This window comes from Zosterops lateralis (genome assembly GCF_965231275.1).
Source record: "Zosterops lateralis genome assembly, chromosome: 21".
Taxonomy (NCBI): domain Eukaryota; kingdom Metazoa; phylum Chordata; class Aves; order Passeriformes; family Zosteropidae; genus Zosterops; species Zosterops lateralis.
This window is the reverse complement of record NC_139781.1, coordinates 7,588,102-7,611,747: the sequence shown is the minus strand read 5'-3', so window position 1 is coordinate 7,611,747 and position 23,646 is coordinate 7,588,102. Positions and strand designations below refer to the sequence as shown.

Here is a 23,646-nt window from a genome sequence, read left to right as displayed (position 1 = left end):
CATTGAAATGTGTAATTACCAACTGATGAGTGCTTTTTGCTTCTAGATTATTAAAAGTCACCCAAAATTCCTGTTAGTATTTTAATTTGTGTACATGAGCATCTTTTGCACACCTGATGACTGACAAAATCCTCCATCAGCAGAGAGCATCAAGCTTTCGGTCACCGGCCTGATCTTCTGCTCGTCGCTGCTCCCATCACCCGTGGAGTTCTGATCATCTTCTTCATTTTCTTCCTTATCAGATGAGGAAGAGGAAGTCACAACCACCTTCTTTTTTGCCACTTTCTTTTTTAAGTTGCTCTTTTTATTTTCTTTTACTGATCCTCTTTTAATCTTTTTCTTGGTGTCTTCGTAAGACTCCTCATCAGAAGAGGATGAGTCATTCTGTTCTTTCTTGGAAATTTTCTTTTTGTGGCTAACTTTTTTCTTTTCTTTTGTTTCTGTTTGTTTTTTACGCCTCACGGCATCATCATCAGAACTCTCCTCTTTTTGGGGAGATTTCTCAGTGTCAGAGGATAAATCAATGTGTACTCTTTTAGACACTCTCGCTCTCAATTTTCTCTTCTCAGTAAACACGGGTTCCTTTTTAACTCTGTCGTTTTCAGAAGAATTGCTACTTCCTTTCTCTGCAGATGACTTATCAAGATCAGAAGAGGAATCGTCTTGCTCTTTCTTGAAACCTTTCTTTTTCAATTTCTCAGATTTCTTTGCTTTGCTTTCTGATCCTTTTTTGTTCTTGAGTCTGTCTTTTGAAGACTCCGACTTGTGCTCTTTCTTTGCAGATTTCTCAGTACTCTCAGAAGAAGAATCATCCTGTGCCTTTTTCTTTTTCAAATCCCTCTTTTTCTTAACTTCAGGAGTCTCCTCTTTCTCCAGTGAAGACTTCTCAGCATCAGAAGACTCATCACATTTTCCCTTCGCAGATTTTTCTTTTGAGTCTCTTGTCTTGTCCTTTGCAGCTGACTTCTTACCCGTTTTTTTATCTTTAGAAGAATGATTCATTTCCTTCTCTGGAGAAGACTTCTCAGCATCATCATCTTCAGAAGATTTACCTCTCTTCTTCTTCAGACTTACCTTTCTCTTACTGTTTACTTTTTTCCTCTGCTCTTCTTCAGAGGAATCATAACTATCATCTTTTTGTGAGTATTTTTTCTTCGATTTTTTTGCAGCCTCAATTTTACTCAACATTTTAATCTCCTTTTCCAACTCAGAATCATAGTTTGAAGAATCAGAGTAATTCTGTCGTTTCTTTTTGGCAGCAGCAGCATTTTTACCTGATTTGCCTCTTTTAGCATCTAAATCTGAACCGGAACTGGAACTTTTCCTCTTTCGTTTTCCATTTTCATCCTTTATTGGTTGATTCTTTGGAAAATCCGAAGTCTTCTGATCCTTTGCTGGTGTTTCACTGTTGCTCTCACTGTCTGAGGAGCTGCGACTCATCATCCTTGCTTCTTTAAGGACAGCTGGCAACTCATCAGAGTCTGAGCTGTGATCTAAGTCATATGGCTTTTTGGATTTGGAAACTTTGTTAGGACTGGGACCATCAGCAGCGCTGTCAGAAGAATTCCTTTTATCGTTTTTCCTCCTCGGTTGCTTGGTTGCTTTCTTCTTCTGTTTCTCATTGCTTGTGTCATTGCTGTCCTCTTCTGAGTTGGATGTCAGGGGGCTGATGTCCGTGGGGCGCCTCAGGGGGGTGGTTTTGACTCGTGGTGACCTCCGGAGATCCGAGTCCTCCACGGGCATGGCGTCGTTCTCTGTGGAGGGCTCGCTGCCAGCGCTGTGGTTTTGTTTTACAGAATCACAGCTGGCTGCCCCAGGTTGAGATTCATCAGTGTCTTTAGATGCATCAATGTCTTTAGATGTATCAACGTCTTTATTGTCCTTTTCTAGGCCGTTGTCTTGATCTTCAGGTTTAACTGGGGACTCTGAAAGGGAAACCGGAGTCAATTTTACAATCAGTTCTTTTGTTCCTTTAGCCGACGATTTTAACTTGGTACCACCTTTGGTATCTTTCACAGGAGTGTTCACTTTTGTGTTTGAATTTAGAGTCTCATGATCTGCTGCTGTGTTGCCACTGTCCTGTTCATCTGATGGCATCTGAATCTCCATAGCAGATTCCAGAGTCTCAAAAATATCTTCAGGAACTGAGGAGGGGATGGACACGATATCCATGTCTAACGCCTCTGTACTGTTGGGCTCATACTGCGGTTCTTCATTTCCACCAGACTTTTTCTCTTCCCCAGGAGCTGCCTTGTTATCTGTCTGCTCCACTGAGGGAACACTTTGATCCATGGGCTCATTGTCAGGCTGCTCCGACACAACTTCTTTCTGTGTCTGTGTGGCGTCATCCTCTTTTAATGCCACATGTTCCTTTCCTTCATCTTTGTTCACCTCGTTTTTTTCTGATCTAACCTCAGTTTTTTTCTCTTTGGTATTTTTATCTTTGATTTTAACATTCAATGCTTGAATCTCTAGGTTCAGGCCTTCTTCTAGTGACAGATGAGCTTTTTTCATGTCACTCAGCACAGATTTAAAAGCTTTCAACTGGCACAGCTGCACAGTTGGGCTTATTTCTACATTTTCTGCAGCGTTTTTCAAAAAGCTTACAAAGCTAGAATTCAGATTTGTTGTAGTTTCAATCAGTTTTTTTGTTTTCTTAAGCAAGTCTTTTGGCACCATTAGTGCTTTATAAGAATACGTTAGCGAACCTGAATATGAATTATCTAATTTTTTTTCCTCCCCATTACAATTTGCATTATTTCTCTTTGGAGAAAACTTGACTGTGTGGTCATATATTTTACTTTTCTCATTTTCAACTTTCATCTTTTTTTTGTTTTGTTGAAGTAACTGTTCTAAATTTTCAAAGACACTGTCACACGCAGTGACCAAGTCCAACAAAGGCTCTGGATGGCAAACGTAGCAATGCCACTGGGTGTTTTCATCCAGGATAGTCGAGAGCTCCTTTCGGCCCAGGTTGCGCAAAATGCACTTTTTACAGAAGGCGTTATGGCAAAAGTCACAGCAAATCAAATTTCCACCTTCAGCACACCACCTGCAATGAGATTGAGAAAGGTACAAGTTTTGTCTCTGTGTCAACGAGGTGATATATTATTAAGTTCACATATTTAAAAATTCAGGTGATGAATCTGTTACTTGAAACTCTTACTGAAAGTGTGTCTGAAAAGCTCAATGGAGAGTTTGAAAGCCAGAAAATTCATGTATTAGATTAACACCTCCCCAAGCTGAAATGGTCAGTAATTTTCAAACACAATTTCAGCACTGATTTCTTTAAAGAAGAGCAAAAATTAATTAAATCGTATTTTCCCTGTTTCTTCTGAAAATTTGTGATTTATTTTACAGCAAAATTAATAAACTTCCGTCTTTCTAGCCTTAACTCATATATTACTACTGCAGTACATGAAGACTGAAAATGGTGCTCATAGAAACCACAGACTGCACAATTTTGACTGAATTACACATTTAGATATTTGACATAAGGACAGAGAAGTGCTTTGGTATTTCAAAAGTGGGAGGTGCATCTGGAGAACTTCTCTGGCTCATAAAGTTTAGAATGTCAGATTCTCTCCCCATCTTTAAGGTGTTAGGAAGATGGCACGTTATTTAGTTAAAAATGTGGTATCTTACAAGTGCTTGTTATTACATTTCTTTATAAAATGTTCTCCTGCTCATATACTAAAACAACAAACTTATAAAAACCCTGGGCTTGAGTATTTCTTGGCAACAAATAATTGTTGATCTACCTCTTACGTATTTGTCTTTATTTGTCAATAATGTCACAATTGCAAGGAAAAAGATCCCCAAGCCAGTAGAACTGGGGGTGTTACTTCAGTCTTTGTACCTTCCCATTTTGCACACTCTGCAGTTTTTGTCCACTCTCCCATTTTGCACACACTGTAGTCCTTGTACACTTTCCCATTTTGCACACACTGCAGTCCTTGTACACTTTCCCATTTTGCACACACTGCAGTCTCTGTACACTTTCCCATTTTGCACACACTGCAGTCTCTGTACACTTTCCCATGTTGCACACATGGCAGTCCTTGTACACTTTCCCATTTTGCACACACTGCAGTCTTTGTACACTTTCCCATTTTGCACACACTGCAGTCCTTGTACACTTTCCCATTTTGCACACACTGCAGTCCTTGTAAACTCCCCCATTTTGCACACACTGCAGTCCTTGTACACTTTCCCATTTTGCACACACTGCAGTCCTTGTAAACTCCCCCATTTTGCACACACTGCAGTCCTTGTACACTTTCCCATTTTGCACACACTGCAGTCCTTGTAAACTCCCCCATTTTGCACACACTGCAGTCCTTGTAAACTCCCCCATTTTGCACACACTGCAGTCTTTGTACACTTACCTACACTGTTCATCCATCCCATCTGAATCACGACTGATGTCATCACTCATGTAATACTTGTAGCAAGTCTGTAAAGAAAGAGAGAGGACAAGGAATTCTTTATTAAATCTCAACGGGGCTTCAGCAATTCATTAGATTTCAGCATGCATTAGAAGCAAGCCAGTAAAAGCAGCAGCTGCAAGGTCTTCAGCATTCTAAGCCTTTTACATTTGTTTTAATCTAAAAAAACATCTTCCATGGTCCCAAACCATGACTTATTTAGATGGCTCAAGGTTTGTTTGAAATTTAAACAGGCTTTTGTTTTATGGCTGCATATTTGTGTATTTTAGAACATCAGCTGAATACTTCTCTCCAGTGTGAATGTTTCTTCCATCTATTTCCTAGGTAAATCAACACCACATCCTCCCTGACACAATTAATCCTACATAAATTATGATTTTTCAGCTGGATGCTCCTTATGTTAGCATGTGATGCCATAAGGCTTTAGATAAAACATCTTCAGCATTTATCATGATGTTAACATCCAAGAATTCCATTTCCACGTGCAAACAAAGCATCTTCATTTGAAAATTTGGTAATGGTAAGAAAAAAATACAAATGACTCAGCTAGGAGTACTGATGGCTTCAGTTGCTGGATTGTTGACACCAAATTTTCAAAGTTTGGTGTCATTTTTTCCCCAGCTGTTACTGAAGAATGCTCTCCCAAACCTGCAGCTCTACTTTGAACAGGCATTTATACAATTCAGAATGCAGAAGAGGCTTCATCACCTGAACTGACAATGAAGACGCCTCATTAACAGAAACAGATTTGCACATCTGTTCAACTAAACTATCCAAACAACCAAAATCAATATAAAACCCCAATAAAATCTGATGTTTAGACATTTGATGGAACATTCACAGTCAAAGGAGAACAGCTTCTCAGGTCTGGGACTTTTACCCAAGTAGGAGAGAAAATAAGGGCAGAACTAGGCACAGAAATAAAGGAAGAGCTGGAGATGAGGGGCTTCCATTCCTCCCTCTCACATTCACATAAAGCCCTGTTCAATTAAGTAAAAAAAGAGAAAATCAAGGAAAACAACCCTTGATGTAATTCATGTAGCAGAGCTGCTGTTGATTCATGTCAAGAACTGCTGTTGCTGCTGTTGATCCCAACACCCTGACCAGGTTACAAAAATGACTCAGGTCACTGGTCCCACTGCAGGAACACGGGTGTGCAAGGACAGGAACAAGAGCTGGGACTCCAATGGAGGTGGGAAAAGGTCACCTTGGGAACTGACTCTTGTAAAACACATTTTGTAAAAGAAACAAGCCAGAATGCAGAGAAGAGCCAGCACACCAGCCTAGATGGGCACGGCTGACTCTGTCAGCTGAGTATCTCACAATAACGAGGAATTGGGAAGGAGGAGGATGAAGAGCAGGGAAATGCTCCATGAACATGATAACACAGAACTGTATCTCTATCTTTAGCAGTATCTTTATAAATACAGAACCTCCATCACTACAGAAATATGCAAGAGAGATCTCTACAGCTCTTTGAAAATTAACAGAGGTCTCCTCAGCAGGAGCAGAGACATTTCCTTCCTGCCCTGTCCCACCTCTTCCCTCTGCAGCCAACTCAGGGCCTGAGTGGAGCCACCAGGAAGCCACACAGCTGAAAACTCAGATTTATGGACTAGACCAGCATTGCAAACCTGCCATAAATTAAAACAGTCCAGGAGCTGGCAGAAACAGAGATGGCTTTGAAGCTGCTTTTCTGCTCCTTATTTCAGTGCTGTTTTACATGGAATGCTTTAGCAGGAGATGTAGACTTGAATCTGTTCTTAAAATACATTATGAGTAGGCAGAAATTTCAGACAGATCATTTAACATTAAAAATTCACTAAGATTATACCCTTAAAGCTGTAGAAGTAAATAACAAAGAAACCACCACCAGTTTAACTGGGATAGAAGAAAAAGGGAATATAAATTTTCAAGTATATTTGCCTTTTTTCCCCTTTTAGTTTCCTTAATTGTAACAGCTAATGACTGAAAACTATATTGACTAATGAACAAGAATTACTCCCACAAAAATCCCACCCAAACCAACTAATATGACATTTTGAAACAAAACCAAACAGAACTATTTACCACATACCTTACAAATAAGCACTTTCAGTGTAGGGTGTCTATAGATTGAATCCTTTTGGAAATGGTTCACCTGCTGCCCACAAGCTGTACAGCTCACAATTCCATGGAGTCCTTCTTCTATGGAGAGGATTACAAACCACACATTAATTGCTTTCATCCTTATTAAAGAAATCTGTGTGTACTATTGCATTTGTAACAATATTCTGGCCTGTCAGGTCTTTCATAGGCCTTTGTTTCTGCACCACCCAGCACCAGAAAAATCTTTCTGTAACCATTTGCCATTTTGAGACTGAGTTTTCTCCTGATTTCTATGCTTCACTTGGGGTCAAGATACGATTCTTTCCCTTCGAGAGGTTTAAGTTGGGTTAATTGGTCATCCCATGAAAATACACCTAAATTAGAGTCATCACTGAAATTCTTTCAGAGCAGCTCTGATATTCTGGACAATGTCCCCCATTTTACCTTTGTTCAGCAAATACCACTGCAATTCATGTTTGTATTATGGCATTTCTTTCACACACACAGTTTCAGTTTCTCAAAGAAAAACACAGAAAACTCTTACAGAAAATGCAAACAATCCTTGTAATAGTGACTGAACAACCTTTCCTCACATTTTGCTCCCTTTTCAATGGTGGTTTTTGGTTTTTTTTTTTTTCTGAAACTACAACTTTGCTGTAATCCACTTGTTCTCCCCATGTTGCTGATTGCTCCCATGGTGTGTGCACCACTCTGCTGCTGCACCTACATCTGGTCAAAAAAGCTTCTTTTTTTATGCCAACCCCCCCAATTCACTTCAGAAGGGGTGAACTTGGGCCTGGCAGGCTCACTCCATGTCAGCCTCTTAATTAATACCCTGAGACCTTTTTGTTTTCAACAACAGAAAAAGGAAAATCATTTGTGAAAGTTCTGCACTTCCAAAAGCCCAATTTGGGATCAAGCAGACACAGGTTTGATAAGAGATTACTGAACCTCTCTTTGCTGTCATGCTCAGTGATTAGACCAATAAGGAAATTAACTCAAATAGATGAATTTAATGATTACAATCTGAGTACAGACTCTGTATTTTTTCTACTTTTAATTAAATAATCACCCCAGAATCAGAACCAAGCTCCAACACCAGCATGTTAAGGAACTGAATGAACATTCTGAAGACACAGTACAAGCTCTCAGCAATCTGCTGCTGAGGCACAGCCTCAGATGGCTCAGGGGGCAGTGAAACAGCTGATCCACACTCCTAATTCAGTGAAATTCTGAATACAGGATGTGTTTGCACCCTCCAGCCATTCCTCACTGAATGTCCTGCAGAGCCTGTGGACCTGCAAGCCCCTCCCAGGAGCTCCAAACCAGTTCAAATCCTGAGTTCAAACGCTGCTGTGAGTGTGGATGAGCACACCCAGCCCATCACAGTCCTCAGGAAAGAATCCCACATGCTGCAGCACACAACCCAAGCCTGGCACAGTCCTCTCACTGCTGCAGCACACACTGAGGGGCCCAGCCAACCCAGGGAGAACAGGATCTTCCCTGCCAAGCCCTGAGCCACTTCCCTCTTTTCCACAACCAAGGGAAAGCACCACGGCCTCCTTCCTCAAACCTGCAAGCTGGGACAAGGAAAAGGGAGAACCATGCTATTACTACAAATGAATGATCCAAAAAAATTAAACCCCAACTAATTTGTTAATACTGAGAAACTACTTGGTTAAAAACATTCCTAACTGAATTTGTTAGCAAAAATACAACCACAACCATGCTGCAGACACAAAACTTGAAAACAATGACACAATGCCCTTTACAGTCTTAGATGAGAGCATTTGGTTGCTAGAAAGGCAGGAGTTCTGCTTCTACCACTATTTCTAATACACACAAGATGTGTAATTTCTACTAGAAATGCAAATATTTAATATATATATATATTTGTCAGGCATAGTACATGAATAACCAGTCCAGATACACAAAGGAAGGCCTGCACATTCCCTAGGAAGGGAGATTAAAAAAGCTGGAAGGGGAGGTGATAAAAACTGTTCTGGGGATGCAGACACAGACCACAAAGCTCAAGCACAAGTGTCTTATCTTCTTAACACTGTACCCCTGAAGAGTTCTGTTGGACCATTTATAGAATTTTTATAAGCACAAATGGAAAAAAGCATTCTTATATGAACAGGATTTTATTATTGCGTAAATAAAACAGAACCAACTCCTAAAGTTCATTAGAGAATTTAGAGAAAACTTCAATGCCCAAAATGTCACTGACACCACACGAGCCCAGGTTATGCACAAGCACATTTCCACACAGTCACATTTCACTCCCCTTCACCCACAGAAACAGCACTCAATAAAGTATTTTAGAAGAGGGCAAGGCTCTCAATGTGAAGGATGATGAGTGTGTGCAAGAGCTGTTTGTATGATTACCCTGGCTACTGCTGGAGGTGTGTGAGCTCAGATATTGCCAGTAGGGTTAATAAAAATATCTACCTCCTTATTAGCTATATTAGACATAATCCTCCCTCCTCTCCTTTGGTTTCAGGGGAAAAAAAGAAAGAAATTAATTTCTGCTGATATTATAATCTACCTAACTTCTCAGTTTTAGCAGCAGCTATGGAAAAGCAGCTGACACAATATCTTTTCAAAGGTAATCCTTACAAGGGCCCACTGGTAGGGAATTTCCCACAATTTCAAAGCCAAAACAAAAAAAGTCTTAGATATTGTTTGAGGTTTTAGGATTTTTTTCTTAGCTCACTGGTGGATAATCTGCCCATACATGTCCCTGCTCAAACATGGTTGCTTTCCTGCTGAGTCAGTGAATGTTCCTTTATTGATGGTGTTCCAATTCCTTTAAAAAAGGAATACCTGGAACACCTGATTGCAACCAAGCAACTGCGCCTAATGAAGCATCCTATACCTACTGAAAATAAGGAGTTTAATGGGAACTAATCTTAGCTTTCACTGCTGCATTGCAGGGGCAGCAATGGAGGCTAATTTCTATCAGCTAAAATCCTTAATGAATAAAAAAGCCAGAAGAGTGGAGGTATTTTTAGCATAATTTATCAGAAATATGAACAATTTTTAGATGTACCAAATGTGGTTGTAAGCAACAATTTAAACCCATTTCAATAGATGTTTTAAATTGTATTTACCTCCACGCTTTTTGGGAGCTTCAGGTTTCATTTTAACGGTATTTCTGCTTCTAAATTCAGGCCCTTTAAAATCATCTTTGTCTTCATTCAGCACTGGCTCAGGCTGTACAACCACTGTACCTAGAATAATTTCATTTAGAAATTGGAAACCATTACACATCCAAGTGAAGTGCAAAAGTTCTGATTAATAAAGCCAACAACAAAAAACGAAAAAAAAAAAGTGCAATCTGTTGACTAAAACTCAACAAAGTTTTGAATAAACAGATGTTCACAGGAAAAAAAAAAACCAAACCAAAACCAAAAAACCCAAAACCAACACCACACATTTCAAACTACATCTGTGTTGCAGCTGTAGGACAGAAGGCAAGGACTGAATGGGCTGAGGAGTAAAACTTGCTCTTCCTGCAGTGGGACTGTCACACTGCTGGGGGTGTAGGACAGGAACTTGCTACCAATAAAGGACATCACTTAAATCCCTCAAAATCCTAAGCTTTTCTCTCTTTGCTCCCTTCTATTCAGTTTCCCTCATCTTCATTTTATTTCAGTATGAAATAAAAAGAAAAGCAATAGAATAAAAACCTGCTTTGTCTTTAACAAGATTTAAAATCTGACATTTTCATTTAAACAAAGTTCTAATCACAATTACATGAAGGAAAAAAACCACATCTTTCCTCCTTAAGAGCCCAGTTTTGTTGTGAGGACACTGAAAATCATCTAATATTCTGAAAAAATAATTTTATAGTTACTGCTCTCAGTGCTGCTACTCACACAGTGACAGCAGCAATTTTGTAGTTTTCATAGGTAAGAAATGAAGGAGATTAATCCAACTCACTGCAGCTAAGAGCAGAGGGATGTAGGCCTACAGTATTAACTGCTTCTAAAAGGTGCTTAAAAATAGATCCATTAATGGCTTTTTTCTCCCCCAGAGTTAGTTTTGTGTTTGCTGATCTAATTGCTAATAACCTCAAAGACAGTAAACAGTAAAATAAGACCTCCAAGTGACAGAGCTTGAGACTCCTGCAAAACAACAGAATAAATGATTTCCCCTGTTTTGGGAGGGTTTTATACAGATGTCAGCAGGCATTTGAAATTAAGCCACCAGCACATCCTTGTGCACCCAGAGCTTAAAATCTGCTGGGTACCAAACTTAAAGTGCTCAGGATCCTCTTTTTTTGTGGGCAGAAAACCAACAGGACCTTCAAGAGGCATTTTATTGATACATGTGCATTCTAGTGAATCATTTATGCTGCATCATAATCCTGGCTAATTTGCTGAATTCAGAAACAAACAAACAAATAAAAAAAAAAGACATGACCTACCTTTAGGCAAGCTTTGCATATCTACATCGTTCTCTGAGTTCTCATTTGAAATATCTTCATTTACAGTTTCATCTACAATTTGTTCATCGTCTGACCCAACATATTTTGTTACAACTGTAGGTTTCCTGCACAGACAGAAAAAACTCATGCTCTGACAAACAGTACAAACTGCAATTCAGGTTAAGCTTGGCAGGAAAAACACCACATGAACTGTGAAAAACTATGTTCTTTTAAAATTAATTAAAGACATTACGAGCTGGGATGCTCCAAGTCGTTACCATACAATTGTAGGATAATTTTCTGGTTTGGAACAGGATTTCTCCCCTCCCAGATGGAATAGAAGTATTTATTAATAAATCTTTTTGTTGTAAAATGGAGGTTTGGTGTATTTTTAAGAAAGTCATAATTCCAGGAAAGAAATCTCAATGAAATGTCTGCTCATGAATTTTATCATAATTCCAGGTTTAACAGGCAGCACAAAGAGAACACACAGATATTAGCAAAATTACAAAAAGCATTTTGGCAGAAGAGATGCTTGCAGGAAAATGAAGGAAATGCAGAAAGAAATGAAAAAGCTGACTACTGAACAAAAGGATCAGCTGACAGAATTCCACACAAGCAATTTAAAAATGAATCCATGAAAATGAATGAATTTACTATGTCAGGATGGGGAGAAAACAATACAAAATATGGAGCAAATTTTTCAGCAGCCTGAAGGCAACGCATGAACTACTGCAAGATTGGTTTTGTCAATATAAGGTACAGTATGATAAATGGATGAGTGAAAATCCCTTTAGTGATAAGACAGGAAGCAAAAAACAGGACTAAAAAAAAGTATATAAACAAAAAGTGTTCAGCAGGACACTGAATATCCAAAGGATGAGGGAGAAACTAAAGCCAAATATAAAGCCACATTTTCAAATATGGCATCAGGACAAACACAAAAAGGAGACTGAAGAATATTAATTCCAGCAGGCATGATGAAATAAAGCAACCTGGATTAAAAGGGAAGGGAAAAGAGGTACAGACTTTTAAAGAGCAGTACTGAGGCAGCTGTTCAAAGCTCAACTCCCTGCACAGTTCACTAATATTTAATAAAAATCACAGGGGACAGAATTTGAGTGAGCATCAGCTGAGAGCAGATGAGGAGTTTGACTGGAGTTAAGTCTGCTCTTATTTGGGACACAAATAATTTGTCTCCTGTAGATTCAGGAAGTTGGTAAACAATTCACTCCACACTTTTTAGATCAAAGAGGGAAAAAGGATTAAGCAGAGATACAGCAAATGGCACTTTCAGCACAGGACAACTCAACAGCACAGTCTGATGCTGATTCCAACAATCAACCACATAAAACTTTTTTTCTATATGACCCAAATTACATTTTTGGAAGAATCCTACATGTACAAATAGAAGGACTGAAGGAACTTTTGTATAAACTCCTTTGTACCGAAGATATGGGATAATCCTGTCTTCATAAATAATAATCAAGGTTTAGCATCTTAACCTTTCATCCTGAGAAATGGTTTGAATTTTAAATGTACTATGAGGCATTTGTTTTACCAGCACTTCGTAACTTCATGGATTTATACTGGTGTGGACCAAAAATATTTGACACAGTGCACTCACTTTTCTATAGCCTCCTACCAAATTACCAGAAAGTAATTTATTTGTTTTTATTTTCCAAACCAACCTTTTGGAACGGGATGATCCTAAGGATTTGTTTTTTTCTGAAGAACTACTTCCCTAGAAACAAGAAAAAAAAAATCAAAGTCAACACATTTATATCCAAGGGAACTGTTAAAAACCAATTTCTTGCATTAACTAGAAACAACTCAGAAATCACCAGTGCCCTTATAAAAAATAATTTAAAAAGAGCAAGTAATTTAAATTGGCAATTTCAACAGTTCATTTAAACTGAATGTCTGGAATTTCAGGTCAGAAATCAGCAGCTCACACAGGCCTGGGAATGCTCCTTTTGCTCCATGAAGAAACCATCCCCTTTTCCAAGACACCCTTGCAGAGGGCTGTGGCACTCAGGAGCAGCAGCAGCCTGAACCACAAACTGCCAGCACAACAGTAAAGGCAAACTAAGGCAGGGCACTGGCACTTGTGTTTTCTCTACAATGTTATGATTTGTTTCCAATAGGAGAACAGACAGAAGTAAGAAATACCACACAAAACGTTTCTCAGTTTAACACAGATCCAGTACATCTATTTTTATTTATTTTTAAGAGGAAGCATTTTTGCTTCAAGAACAACTAAGTGCCTACAGCAATCTGAGTAACAGGGTGAAGGGGGATGACATTAATGGGTGTTCTGACAGTATTATTGAAGTATTTCTTGTGAAAGAGTGAACTCAGTCACTGTGCACTAGACAGAAAACTAGAATTCAAAAGCATTTTTATTCCTACCTCATCCCTGTTGTTCTCCATTGAAGCTGGGCTTCCTTTAGGTTCTCTGCTTTTACCTATGGAGAGAAATTAAAGGAGTCCATTGAAATGCAAGGAACATCAGAAGTTTTTTACATTGCACATCACAGCATTGTTTGTGTTTCACCAGCCTGGACAGAGATAACTGTGACTTCCAGAGACAACAGAAAATACATTCCACTGTATGGCATAAATTTTACAGAAATAATTCAGAAATCCCTTTCAGTTCAGCCCTGGGAGCCTTGCTGTTGGTGAAGAAATACTGAAGCACTGCAAGTGCAACTGCATGCAGAAATAATATCATTAATGCATTTGTGCTGATCTCTAAGAATTTATTAGAAGTATTTTCTCTCACACATCTTGACATAAGAAACAAAGTATTAAATCTGGGATCATGGCATCACAGACAAATATCCCATTTGATCCAAGTTCTGATGAGAATTCCTATTTCTCAAGCTTGGGAACTGTGGAATATAAAGACCTGCAACCTACTGGCACCTGCTCCAATCCACCAGTCCTGGAAAAGGAAGGGAAAGTTTGGAGTTCAGTGACTGAAGGATTCTTGTATCAAGTTGCTCCAAAAATTTAGTAACAGTAGGATTTTAACAGGTGCTATTGAGTAGAAAGTATAATTACAGGAGACTTATCAAGATTATTTGTGATTTTAATGGAAGACTACTAGCACTGCAACTTCTTTATCCTTGAACTTCAGTTTCGGGGAAAGCCAAACAATTTAATTCTATACTTTGAAAAAACTGAATCACTTAAGAGAATTCAATGCTGCATATTTGACCTCTGCAGAATTGAGTAAATTGCAGAGAAAATCATCCAGCCATTTCCACATCTGAAGGAGGAAATAACAAAATGGAAGCAGACAATGATTTTGGCCTTTTTAAGTACCTGAAACTTTTTCTCTAGAATATTTACAGGCATTCCCTGTTGTGAGGGAGGGACATGTGATGTGGAAGGAGGGTGACATTTCTGCTGGAGCTTGGATCCTGCCCACCTTCTACTCTTGACCAACTCTGCCCAAGTGATAAACCCATGGAAAATACCAGCTTGGAGAGCTTGGCAGAGCTTCCCCTGCTCTGGCAGCCCCAGGGTGTGCAGGCTCTGCTCTCACACTGGCAGCCTGGTGTGCTGCTCCAAAAGCAGCTGAACGTGCTGCAGTGCCAGTTTCTCCTGGTGCCCACCAAAGGACCAGGAGCTGCAGACATCCCCTCCCAGCTCAGATCTGACCTGGCTGATCCTGCCCAGCCACTCCAGGGCTGTCAGGGAGCAGAGCTTCCCCTGGGATTGCTGCTCCAATCTTGGAACAGGCAGGCTGGCTCTCCTGAGCTCTCTGTGACTCTCCTGCTGGCAGCCATGCGGTGGAAAGGAGGGAGACATTCCAGTTCCAGTGCAGAGGGGATAAAGAACATTATTAAGGCTCTAAAGCAAGTGTTTTAACTGACCTCTGTTTTAACTGACTTCCTGTTTTAACTGACCTCTGTGTGTGGCAGGGACAAAAGTTTAGGGTATGAAGTAATATCAGCTAACACCCAACTGATTTCTAACATCCAGCCTTCCTGGGCCACATTTAACCACCTTCATCATCATCTCCCTGCTCACAACACTCGACCCAGGAGCTCACACATCCTCCAAATGCTGGAACAAAACAAGATCCATTCCTAAATAAATCTGATTTGGCCCCAGTCGCATCCATGACTTCTGTTGGTGTAATGAGCACCCTCTCATTAAAAAAAAAAAAAAAAAAAAAAAAAGAAGCACAGTTGCTACAGACATTTTTGTTATGCACAGAACATTGGGAAGGGAAGGAAATTTGCACAGTAAATTCTGGAATTTCCTAATATTTAAGTGTTTAATCCTGACTCTTCAACTTTAATATGTTCTTTTAGATCTCAAAACCAACACTAAAATATGTCTGCTACAAATTTGCAAGTGTATCCATTTCAAAGACAATCTGTGTGTGCAAGGAACCAAATGTTAATTTTTAACTACAGAGGATACAGGGAGAAGGTTTCTTTTTTCCCCAGTGTGCTCCTCAGCAAAATTTCACTTTGAGATGCATCTACATTTCAGTTTATTTTACTGTTCTGCTGAAGCACCACATGAGTAGTTTCCTTTTCCTGGGCAAACAGTTCAGTTTGATGCTGACACGAGGAGGTGAGTGCCACACACAGCAGATTCTGTCTCTAAACAAAACATTAAAAGATAAAAACTACGCGCCAGAAAACCCATAGAAGGTGTTACTTAAGACAACAGGAGTTTGGAAATAAACTCTGTAATAAAACCAGCACACTCTTCTCCTGCACTCCACCACATCAACACAACTTTTAGCTCAATAAGCAGCAGAGATTGAAAGGTTTTGTCCAAGTTAAACTAAGAAACAAATTTAACCAGTTAAATTTGGAAACAGATTTTATTCAGTACTGACATGAAATAGTTTCACTTTTAATCACTGTCAAAGTGTTTAAACTTCATTACCTATTTCTAACTTAGAAGTAAACATTTCCAGTATTAATTCTGACCTAGTGTAGGACTCTAGCTTTTAAAAAAGTATTCTTCTCTTTTCAAATGTTTCCAGATTATATATAGAAATCTTTTTCAAATTACTATGAAAGCATAATCTCTAGAACTTCTTCCACACCTACAAGGACTGCAAAAGCAGAAAAAACCCCAAAACATTGCATTTATAAATTCAGGAACTCTGAACAAGGAACTCTTAGCACAGCAAATACCTGTGTGTTTGGTATCTCGCATTTCAGAGAAGGGAAATTACCAGAAGATTAAATTTTTTCACCTTTAGAAAGATCTAGAACTGAAATAAATATTGTATCAAAGGCCTATTGTGTATTTATCAAGCTATCACCATTTAAATCACATTAAGACTTGGTATAATTACCCCAGCAAAATGTGATATAATGAAATAACATCAAGTTATTTGACTTTAGAATCACAAATCCATTGAAAATGAATATAAAATGTCTTTTTACCTATACTTTTGTTCTTAGATAATGCTGGAGGAGAGTTTGCGTCCTCAGATTCTTCTGATGAGTGAGCCAAGAAGTCATGGAGTTTCTGTACCAAAGTATTCAACTTGCTTTCACTGTTAAAACACAAGTAAAACTCAGAGTTACTGACACATCTCACTCCAATTCATCAAAGCTTATGTTTAATCTCAATTAATACACAGTCACAAGAGATTTATTTAAACATTTGTCTCTGCATGAGTATATCAGAGGAAATAAAAACCAGGTATTTTTACTAAATACTGAGTGAAATAGTAGGTGCAGCCTTATTGACAAAAAAGCATAAAAAGTTTATTTTAAGTAATTTTCACTGTTTACAGTTATTGACAATATTCAAGGAAGTCAGAGCGGCAATGCTGCTATGACATGAAGACAGCAAAGAATTAATATTCTACTTGTCAGAAGCCAGATAGGTAAGAATGGTAAAATCTTATTTTATTACTAAAAATGTCACCTTTTTGAAACCACTAGAACTAACAGGAGAGTTTCACCTGCAAACTTAGAAACAAACAGGTGCACTGAATATGCCAGTGAAGAGTTCAGTGACTATGACAGGTCCACTGAATATCAAAGTTTGTTGATGCAAAACTTGTATTAAATCTACCATCTACATACATGTTGTGTGGTGGTAATTTTGTCAAGAAAGAACCATGCAGGACCAGATCATTCCTTGATCTGAGTGTTGATGATTAATTCATAAAAAAATAATCCCCTGGCAATTTTCACTAGACACTTTTAGACCCCAGGAAGAGCCCTGAGTCCATTCCCTGATTACAGTGAAAAGCAACATCTCGATTCCAGCCTTGCCTTAACAAGCTGCTCCATTTCATGTTACCCCCACCCCGGCATTTTACATTATTTATATCTCCTAAAACTCCCAAAATTTCCCAGGCCAAGGCTTCTCCAGCTGCCCTGAGCCAGGCCAAGGGTGTTCAGCCCCTGTTCAGAAGGTGCCATGGAGCTGTTTGCTCCCTGCCCTCCTTATCAGCCCTCTGGAATCTGCAGCTGATCTGTCCTGACTCATCACCCCTTATCTGCTGCTGCAGACGCTTTTCCCACTCCTGACCTGCCCCATGCCCAGCAGAAGCGAGCCCAGATGAAGGATAAAGGCTTTCCACCCTTCCCACTGTTTGTTTTCATATTAATTTCAAAATAGTCTTCTAATAGCAAGAAGAAATTATATTTTCTGTGCTTGTTTTATTGGTCGTAAGAACTTTTGAATATTCAACCTGAGCAGTCACCTTTACCATCACTACTGTTTCTCTGAACACATCAATTTATTAACTTCTGACTTTCAATTTGTTATTGCTAAAAAGAAATAAAATATCATTTTATCAGAAAGATGTGCAGGTAAATGTTCTTTTGAGCCATGTGTGAATATCCTCACACCAACACCAGTGACTATTCCAAACAGTGAAAATAACCACATAAAACAGCAATATACCATCCATTTAAAAAAAAAATCATCTGTAATTTCTTTAAATCTCCTGAGGTACTACAAAATTAAACAAAATAGCACTTTTCAATGAAAAGGTTTTCTGCATAAGTGAAGGGCACTTTCCTTTTGAGACTACATATGTACCATCAATCACTGGAGCAAGTCTGAAAGAGCAGAACAAAGCTCTTGAACTCTCAAGAGTACCTTAAAATTTTTCTCTCAATCTGTCCAAAAGTCTTTCCCTCTAATTACTGGACTCATGCTGCTGCACAACTGCCAGTTCCCTAATCTTGGGCTTCCCTTTTTCTCATAGATGGGAGGCACACTTGGAAAACATTACAGAAGATGATAATGGTACACTGCAGTCTTAACAGCTTGCGTGCTCTCCCTTAGAAAGGAGATTTAACGACAATTTACTTGCTTTAAGTGAAAAAAAAAATTAGAGTTGTTCAGAATTATTTGATAATAAAAGCATATAAAGAGATTTTATATCCATTCCAGATGGTCTGAAGAAATAAAGCACATTTAGTAAGGCCACAAGAAAGTACATTTTTGGTAGTAAAAACAACAACAACAAAAAAGCCACACATGTGGAATTCTGCTCATTTGGTTTATAAATAACTTGTTTTGGTAACAGCATTTTAGAAAGAAAATGGGAGCTATAGATAAGTTTAGTATTACTGTTGTCAATACAGAATGAATTCAGAATAGTATGTATGTGTCTTTGTGACTAATTGGAACATTATCTACTACTATGCATTAACTCTTATCCTAAATAACGTAAAATTATCATTTTCAGAGCAAAATGTTTTTGCTGACAACCAATGAAAAAAGATGATATACAAACTAATACTAAAAAGTCTTCTCAATTTGCTTTTTCTCTTGATTATTCGTCATTTTGTACCATAAGCCTTTGTTAAAGAATACTAGGTGTCAAATCTCAGTAAAGGAGTTACACTTACTATACTTCACTAGAGAGAAATGCTAATTCAGGGCAATGCTTTATCTGGTTTTGTACAAAACTGATTTTATGTCGTTCATTTATACTTGAGAATAATAATCTGCTATTTTTGTTTAAATCTTCTACTGCAAAATGCTTATTCTTTACAGTACAGACCCAGTCACTATTAAATTGATCACAACATATAAATGTGTGGTTTTTAACAAACATAGGAGCCTAAAAATGTAGAACCATCTCTGAAGCAAACAGGCTCTTCTACACTGACAGTCCCTATGCTGCTTATTAGTGTTTCCACACTTGAGTTTTCTGAGCAAATGGCTTCCCCACCACTGTGCAGCTATTTCAACCCTGTTCAGCCTAATTAAAACAGGACTAAAAGGGAAGGTGCCCTGCTATTATTGGTTTGGCCATGAACCTGATTTGTGACCTTGGAATGCACCATTCCTTACCTACATTCAGAGCAAGTGCTGTTAAAGCAAACAATAAAAGCCTGGCCCTTACAAGCCATAATAAACACGATAACAAACAAGAACCACGATAACAAACCATCCAGAGTAGGCAAATCACCTATAAATGAGTCCACTAACAATTAGAATAAATAAAGAGCCAGACAGGTTGTGTCCTAATCTAGACATAACACACTTCATCCCAACTGGCTGTTGAGAGCTGTTCCCTGGATATTCTCACCTGTACCAGGTTTGTGTGGCCAGGTTTTGGTAGTGGGGGTGACAAACTCCTGTGCAGAGATGCCAAAAGCTTCTTCCCCCATGTCCAGCTGAGCCAACAGCAGCCTGCTCCAAGAGGGCCACGCTGCCGGCCAAGGCTGAGCCCCTCAGCAGTGCCCGTAGTGCCTCTGGGATTTTGTATTTGGGAAAGGAAAAACCTGCTGCAAAACAGCAGCTGGGAGAGAGGAGCAAGTGTGTGACAGCAACAACCCTGCAGACACTGAGGGCAGAGGGGAATGAGGGGAGGAGGCACATCAGGGTCACAGGAGAGATTCCTTCAGTTTTAGCTTTCATATTCTCCACATTCTGCACTGCATTAGTGTGTAACTCTGATCTTTCATACCAAGTGTCAGCCAGTTCTCCTCACAGCTCAGTCAGACAAAACAATCCTTTTCCAACCCAGAACCAGACACTGCTGCAGCTTCAGGCCCAAAAGTGCAAACAACCGTGAATTGAGGGAGGATGGGACCTCATTACCTGCAGCTGTAATTGGACAATTAACCCCAAAATGGAAATGGACCAAAACTTATAAAAGTGTGAAAACTCATCATCCATCTTGGGTGTAGCCACAGCCAGGCTCTTGAACTGCCCAAGGTGGATCCTTTGAAGGCCTTTTTATTAAATCCCTGCTTTATTCCTTTAACACTGGCTGGCCTCTGTTCCAGGTCAGCCTCTCCAGGCATCAGGGGGACCCCACACCTGCTCAGGGTGATGCCCAAAGGAGGCTGAGAGCCCACGGGAACCCTCTCCTGGGGCAGTCCCCTCCCGAAGCCTGTGGGATGGAGCAGTTTGGGAGGAGCTGCAGCCCATGGGAAGGACCCACATGAGAGAAGTCCAAGGAGAAACATCTACCATGGGAGGGAGCCCACACTGGAGCAGAGGAGGAGAGTGATAAGCTGAACCACAGCCCCCATTCCCACCCCCCTGCACTGCTCACCAGGAGGAGGCAGAGAATCAAGTAAAGTTGAACCTGGGAGAAAGGAAGGGTTGGGGAAAAAGTATTTTAACACTGGGGATTTATTTCTCATTACCCTCCTCTGATTTGATTGGCAATAAATTAAGCTGATTTCCCCAAGCAGAGTCTGTTTTGCCCATGATGGCAATTGCTGGGTGATGTCCCTGTCCTCATCCCAACCTGAACTTTTCACTGTCCTGTCCCTCCCCTGCCCAGCTGAGGAGGGGCAGTGACACAGTGGGGACCTCACCCCCTGTGCCAGCTGATTGTGCTTCCCCAAAGCAAATCACATCACCCTGGACAAATTAAATCTTAACAAACAGTTTTCATTTGGATCCAACTTGCCACACATTCACAAGATTGTATTTCTTCTGAAGGCAGGTGAGGTGATGAAAATTCATAACCAGGGCAGTGGAAGGAGCAGCACTCCCAGGACACATTGGACTGTCCTCTGAAACTGCACTGAAAACCTTCTTTTTGCACTCAGTTTCTATTTGCTTTCTTCAGACATTTTAAAAGTACAAGTGGGGAATATCCCAGTTATTGCCAACATCTGGAACAACAACTTGAAAGCTGCATTTTCTTTAAACAAACACCTACCAACTATCACTCTAAACAAGTGTCCCTCATCTGCATTTCATGTGGCTCCTGAAAGTGGCACAGGAGGCCTTTCCAGCTTTTATCTATCCCAATGTTGACAAATATGCTTTTTTTAACCATATGCCTTCCTTAAGTTCAACACTTGTCTAAGATTTTTCTATGTTTAAACTTTTAAAATAGTTCAAGGCACAAGTTTTTTTAAATTCATGTTTACAGTTGCTTCGAATTAAATCTCAGTCTTTTTTTTTTTCACTTTTGAAACACTACAGAACAACTATTAAGCAGACAAAATTAAACAATCCTTAGGAAAAACAATTAGAGAAAAATAAAAGCAGATGTAGTTTGAAACTGTTGGTCTGTAGACAACTGTCCTGTGCTTCAGACTGTATCTGTGTACTAAGAATAAAAATTCAACACTCTCAATATTTATTTAGGATGGTGGGAGAAGAGGCTACTCCTAAGCCTTGATATAACCAGGCCAGTATTCTGTCACCTGCAAATCTCCATAAAAGTTTTTGCTGATGAGAAGGAAAAGGGTTACAATTAGCCCAATTCAAAGATTTCAGTTACAAGGGTAGAGCCTACATTGTTGTTTCACATAAAATATGTCAATATGTCAACACATGAATGAAATAGTTTAAAGCTGTGGGAAAGAGTGAAAGAGGATAAAACCTCCAGGAGTTGTTTTATTTTCTTATCCCAATTTTAAAAAATGGAGTGAACACACCACAGCTGCCATGTCCTAAGAAACTTACTTCTGTCAGAAAAAATACAAACCCAGAAAATAGAATCAGCCTATCATTATATTACTTGAACAAGTAAAATATGGTTTTAGAACGGCGGGGAAACAGAGCACTTCATCCCAGTGTTTGTTTTTTAACTCAACAATGGTTTTCTGCAGGGAAAAACAACACAACACTGTAAGTCTTAGATGAGATTCGTATTTTAGACCTTATTTATACTGCCCAGCAATACCTGAACACTAAAGCTCTGACTGAAAGGAGATGGAGGCATCCAGCACTTCATCAGAGGTTCTGTACCAAACACTTCCTTAACACACACACTCACTTTTTTACTTTGTTTAGAACTGACTTTTAATCCATGGGGGCTTAATCAAGTGATGCCTGGTACAGTTGAAGACACTCAGTGATGTGGGGGAAGTAATTTTGGAGCTTAAATACAGCATAACAGGTTCAGACAAGTAAACAGAATTATCTTCCTCCAGACACTCAAGGGGAATAAGAAAGCAACAGTTCAAAGTCACTAAGAGACCCTTTATTCTGTTCAAGGAAGATAACACAATTTCTATCTGGTGTGACTTATCACACTTCATTCACTAAAAAAAGTGAAAAAAAAACCAACCTAACTTTGTTTTTAACCTGTTTCTTTAATGGGATCTTGAAAGAACCCAAACAAGCAGCATCATCAGAAACTCACAAGGCAAAAGTAAGACAAACAATCTCATTGTTAGGTTGGTGTCAATGCCACACTGAACTTCAAGGGTCAAACATCCTGCAAGCTGAAAAACACTGAAGCCACCACCTGAAAATCTAAACACAACATTTCCACCTTTACGAGACAAAAACCATGTGAAGTGCACACCTTACCCTGTTGATTCTGGAAAGGAAGCTCAGTCTGGCACACACAACACACAAACCAAGCTGTGTTTAAAATGTTTAAACACACTCTGTGAGAAGGGAAGGACCACAACCAAGAGCATCAGGGACCCCTAACTCTAAAAATGCTTTTATTTCATTTGCCTTCTGCTCCTTGGAGCTGATCACAGGTTCTCCACAAAACCTCAGTACTAACTCTGCTGAGAGCCAAACCTGGCCCTTCAACTCTCCCACAGATTCCCAATCACAGCTGCCACAGCTTTGAGGGCTGTAGCTCATCCCAAGGACAGGTTTTCATTTTACAAGATAAAAGCCATCTCAGTCTCAAATTTATTGCCTATTTTTTAGTTTTGCTCTACGTGACAGAGGCATTTGCCCAACAAAGCCTCTAGGATGAACCTACTAAAACCTACAGTTGGACTGACCCACTCAGATAGAAATTTCTACAACTATGCAGCTTTTGGACTTGCAAATAAACTGCTTCAATGGCACTACAGCTGACATTGGTCAGCAACCTGTGTCATCCAGTTCCTGATTTTTTTCAAGGTTTCACTCCTTTTCTAACAAAAAAAAAAAACCCAAAACAAACCCAACACGAATCAATCCATCGCCCACCCTAAGTGACAACTGCATTTCATCACAGACTATGAAAGCTTTATGTTCCTCCTTTAGTAAATAAATCAGAAGGCTTCACCTCTTTTAAAGTCAACATAAAACCTTCCATTATATTTGCCATGGAATTTCTACAATTTCTTCTTTCTCCTGCTGTCACACCAAGAGAACAACCTGCCACTGACCCATCCATGAACTCATTCATGTTTCCAAATCAGCTGCAGGCAGGGGCTGAGCTCCAGTGACACAAAATGTGATTTCATGAGGGTCAGCACTATCCTTAGGCCTCCCCTTTATAAAAGGCACTTC

At 39.4% G+C, this 23,646-nt stretch overlaps 1 protein-coding gene across 2 annotated transcripts in view; it reads right to left on the bottom strand.

Moving 5' to 3' along the window:
* Positions 1-23,646, bottom strand: part of ATRX (ATRX chromatin remodeler) — a 66,354-nt gene that overhangs the window by 39,334 nt on the left and 3,374 nt on the right. The window contains exons 2-9 of one of the 2 annotated variants that reach the window (XM_083876575.1): positions 16,395-16,507; positions 13,381-13,436; positions 12,660-12,712; positions 10,969-11,093; positions 9,650-9,769; positions 6,526-6,635; positions 4,389-4,456; positions 114-3,052 (exon numbers count right to left, since the gene is read on the bottom strand). In XM_083876575.1, the coding sequence (XP_083732701.1) occupies positions 114-3,052; positions 4,389-4,456; positions 6,526-6,635; positions 9,650-9,769; positions 10,969-11,093; positions 12,660-12,712; positions 13,381-13,436; positions 16,395-16,507 (3,584 nt within the window). The remainder of the gene's footprint in view (positions 1-113; positions 3,053-4,388; positions 4,457-6,525; positions 6,636-9,649; positions 9,770-10,968; positions 11,094-12,659; positions 12,713-13,380; positions 13,437-16,394; positions 16,508-23,646) is intronic. The other variant, XM_083876576.1, reaches the window with a different exon arrangement.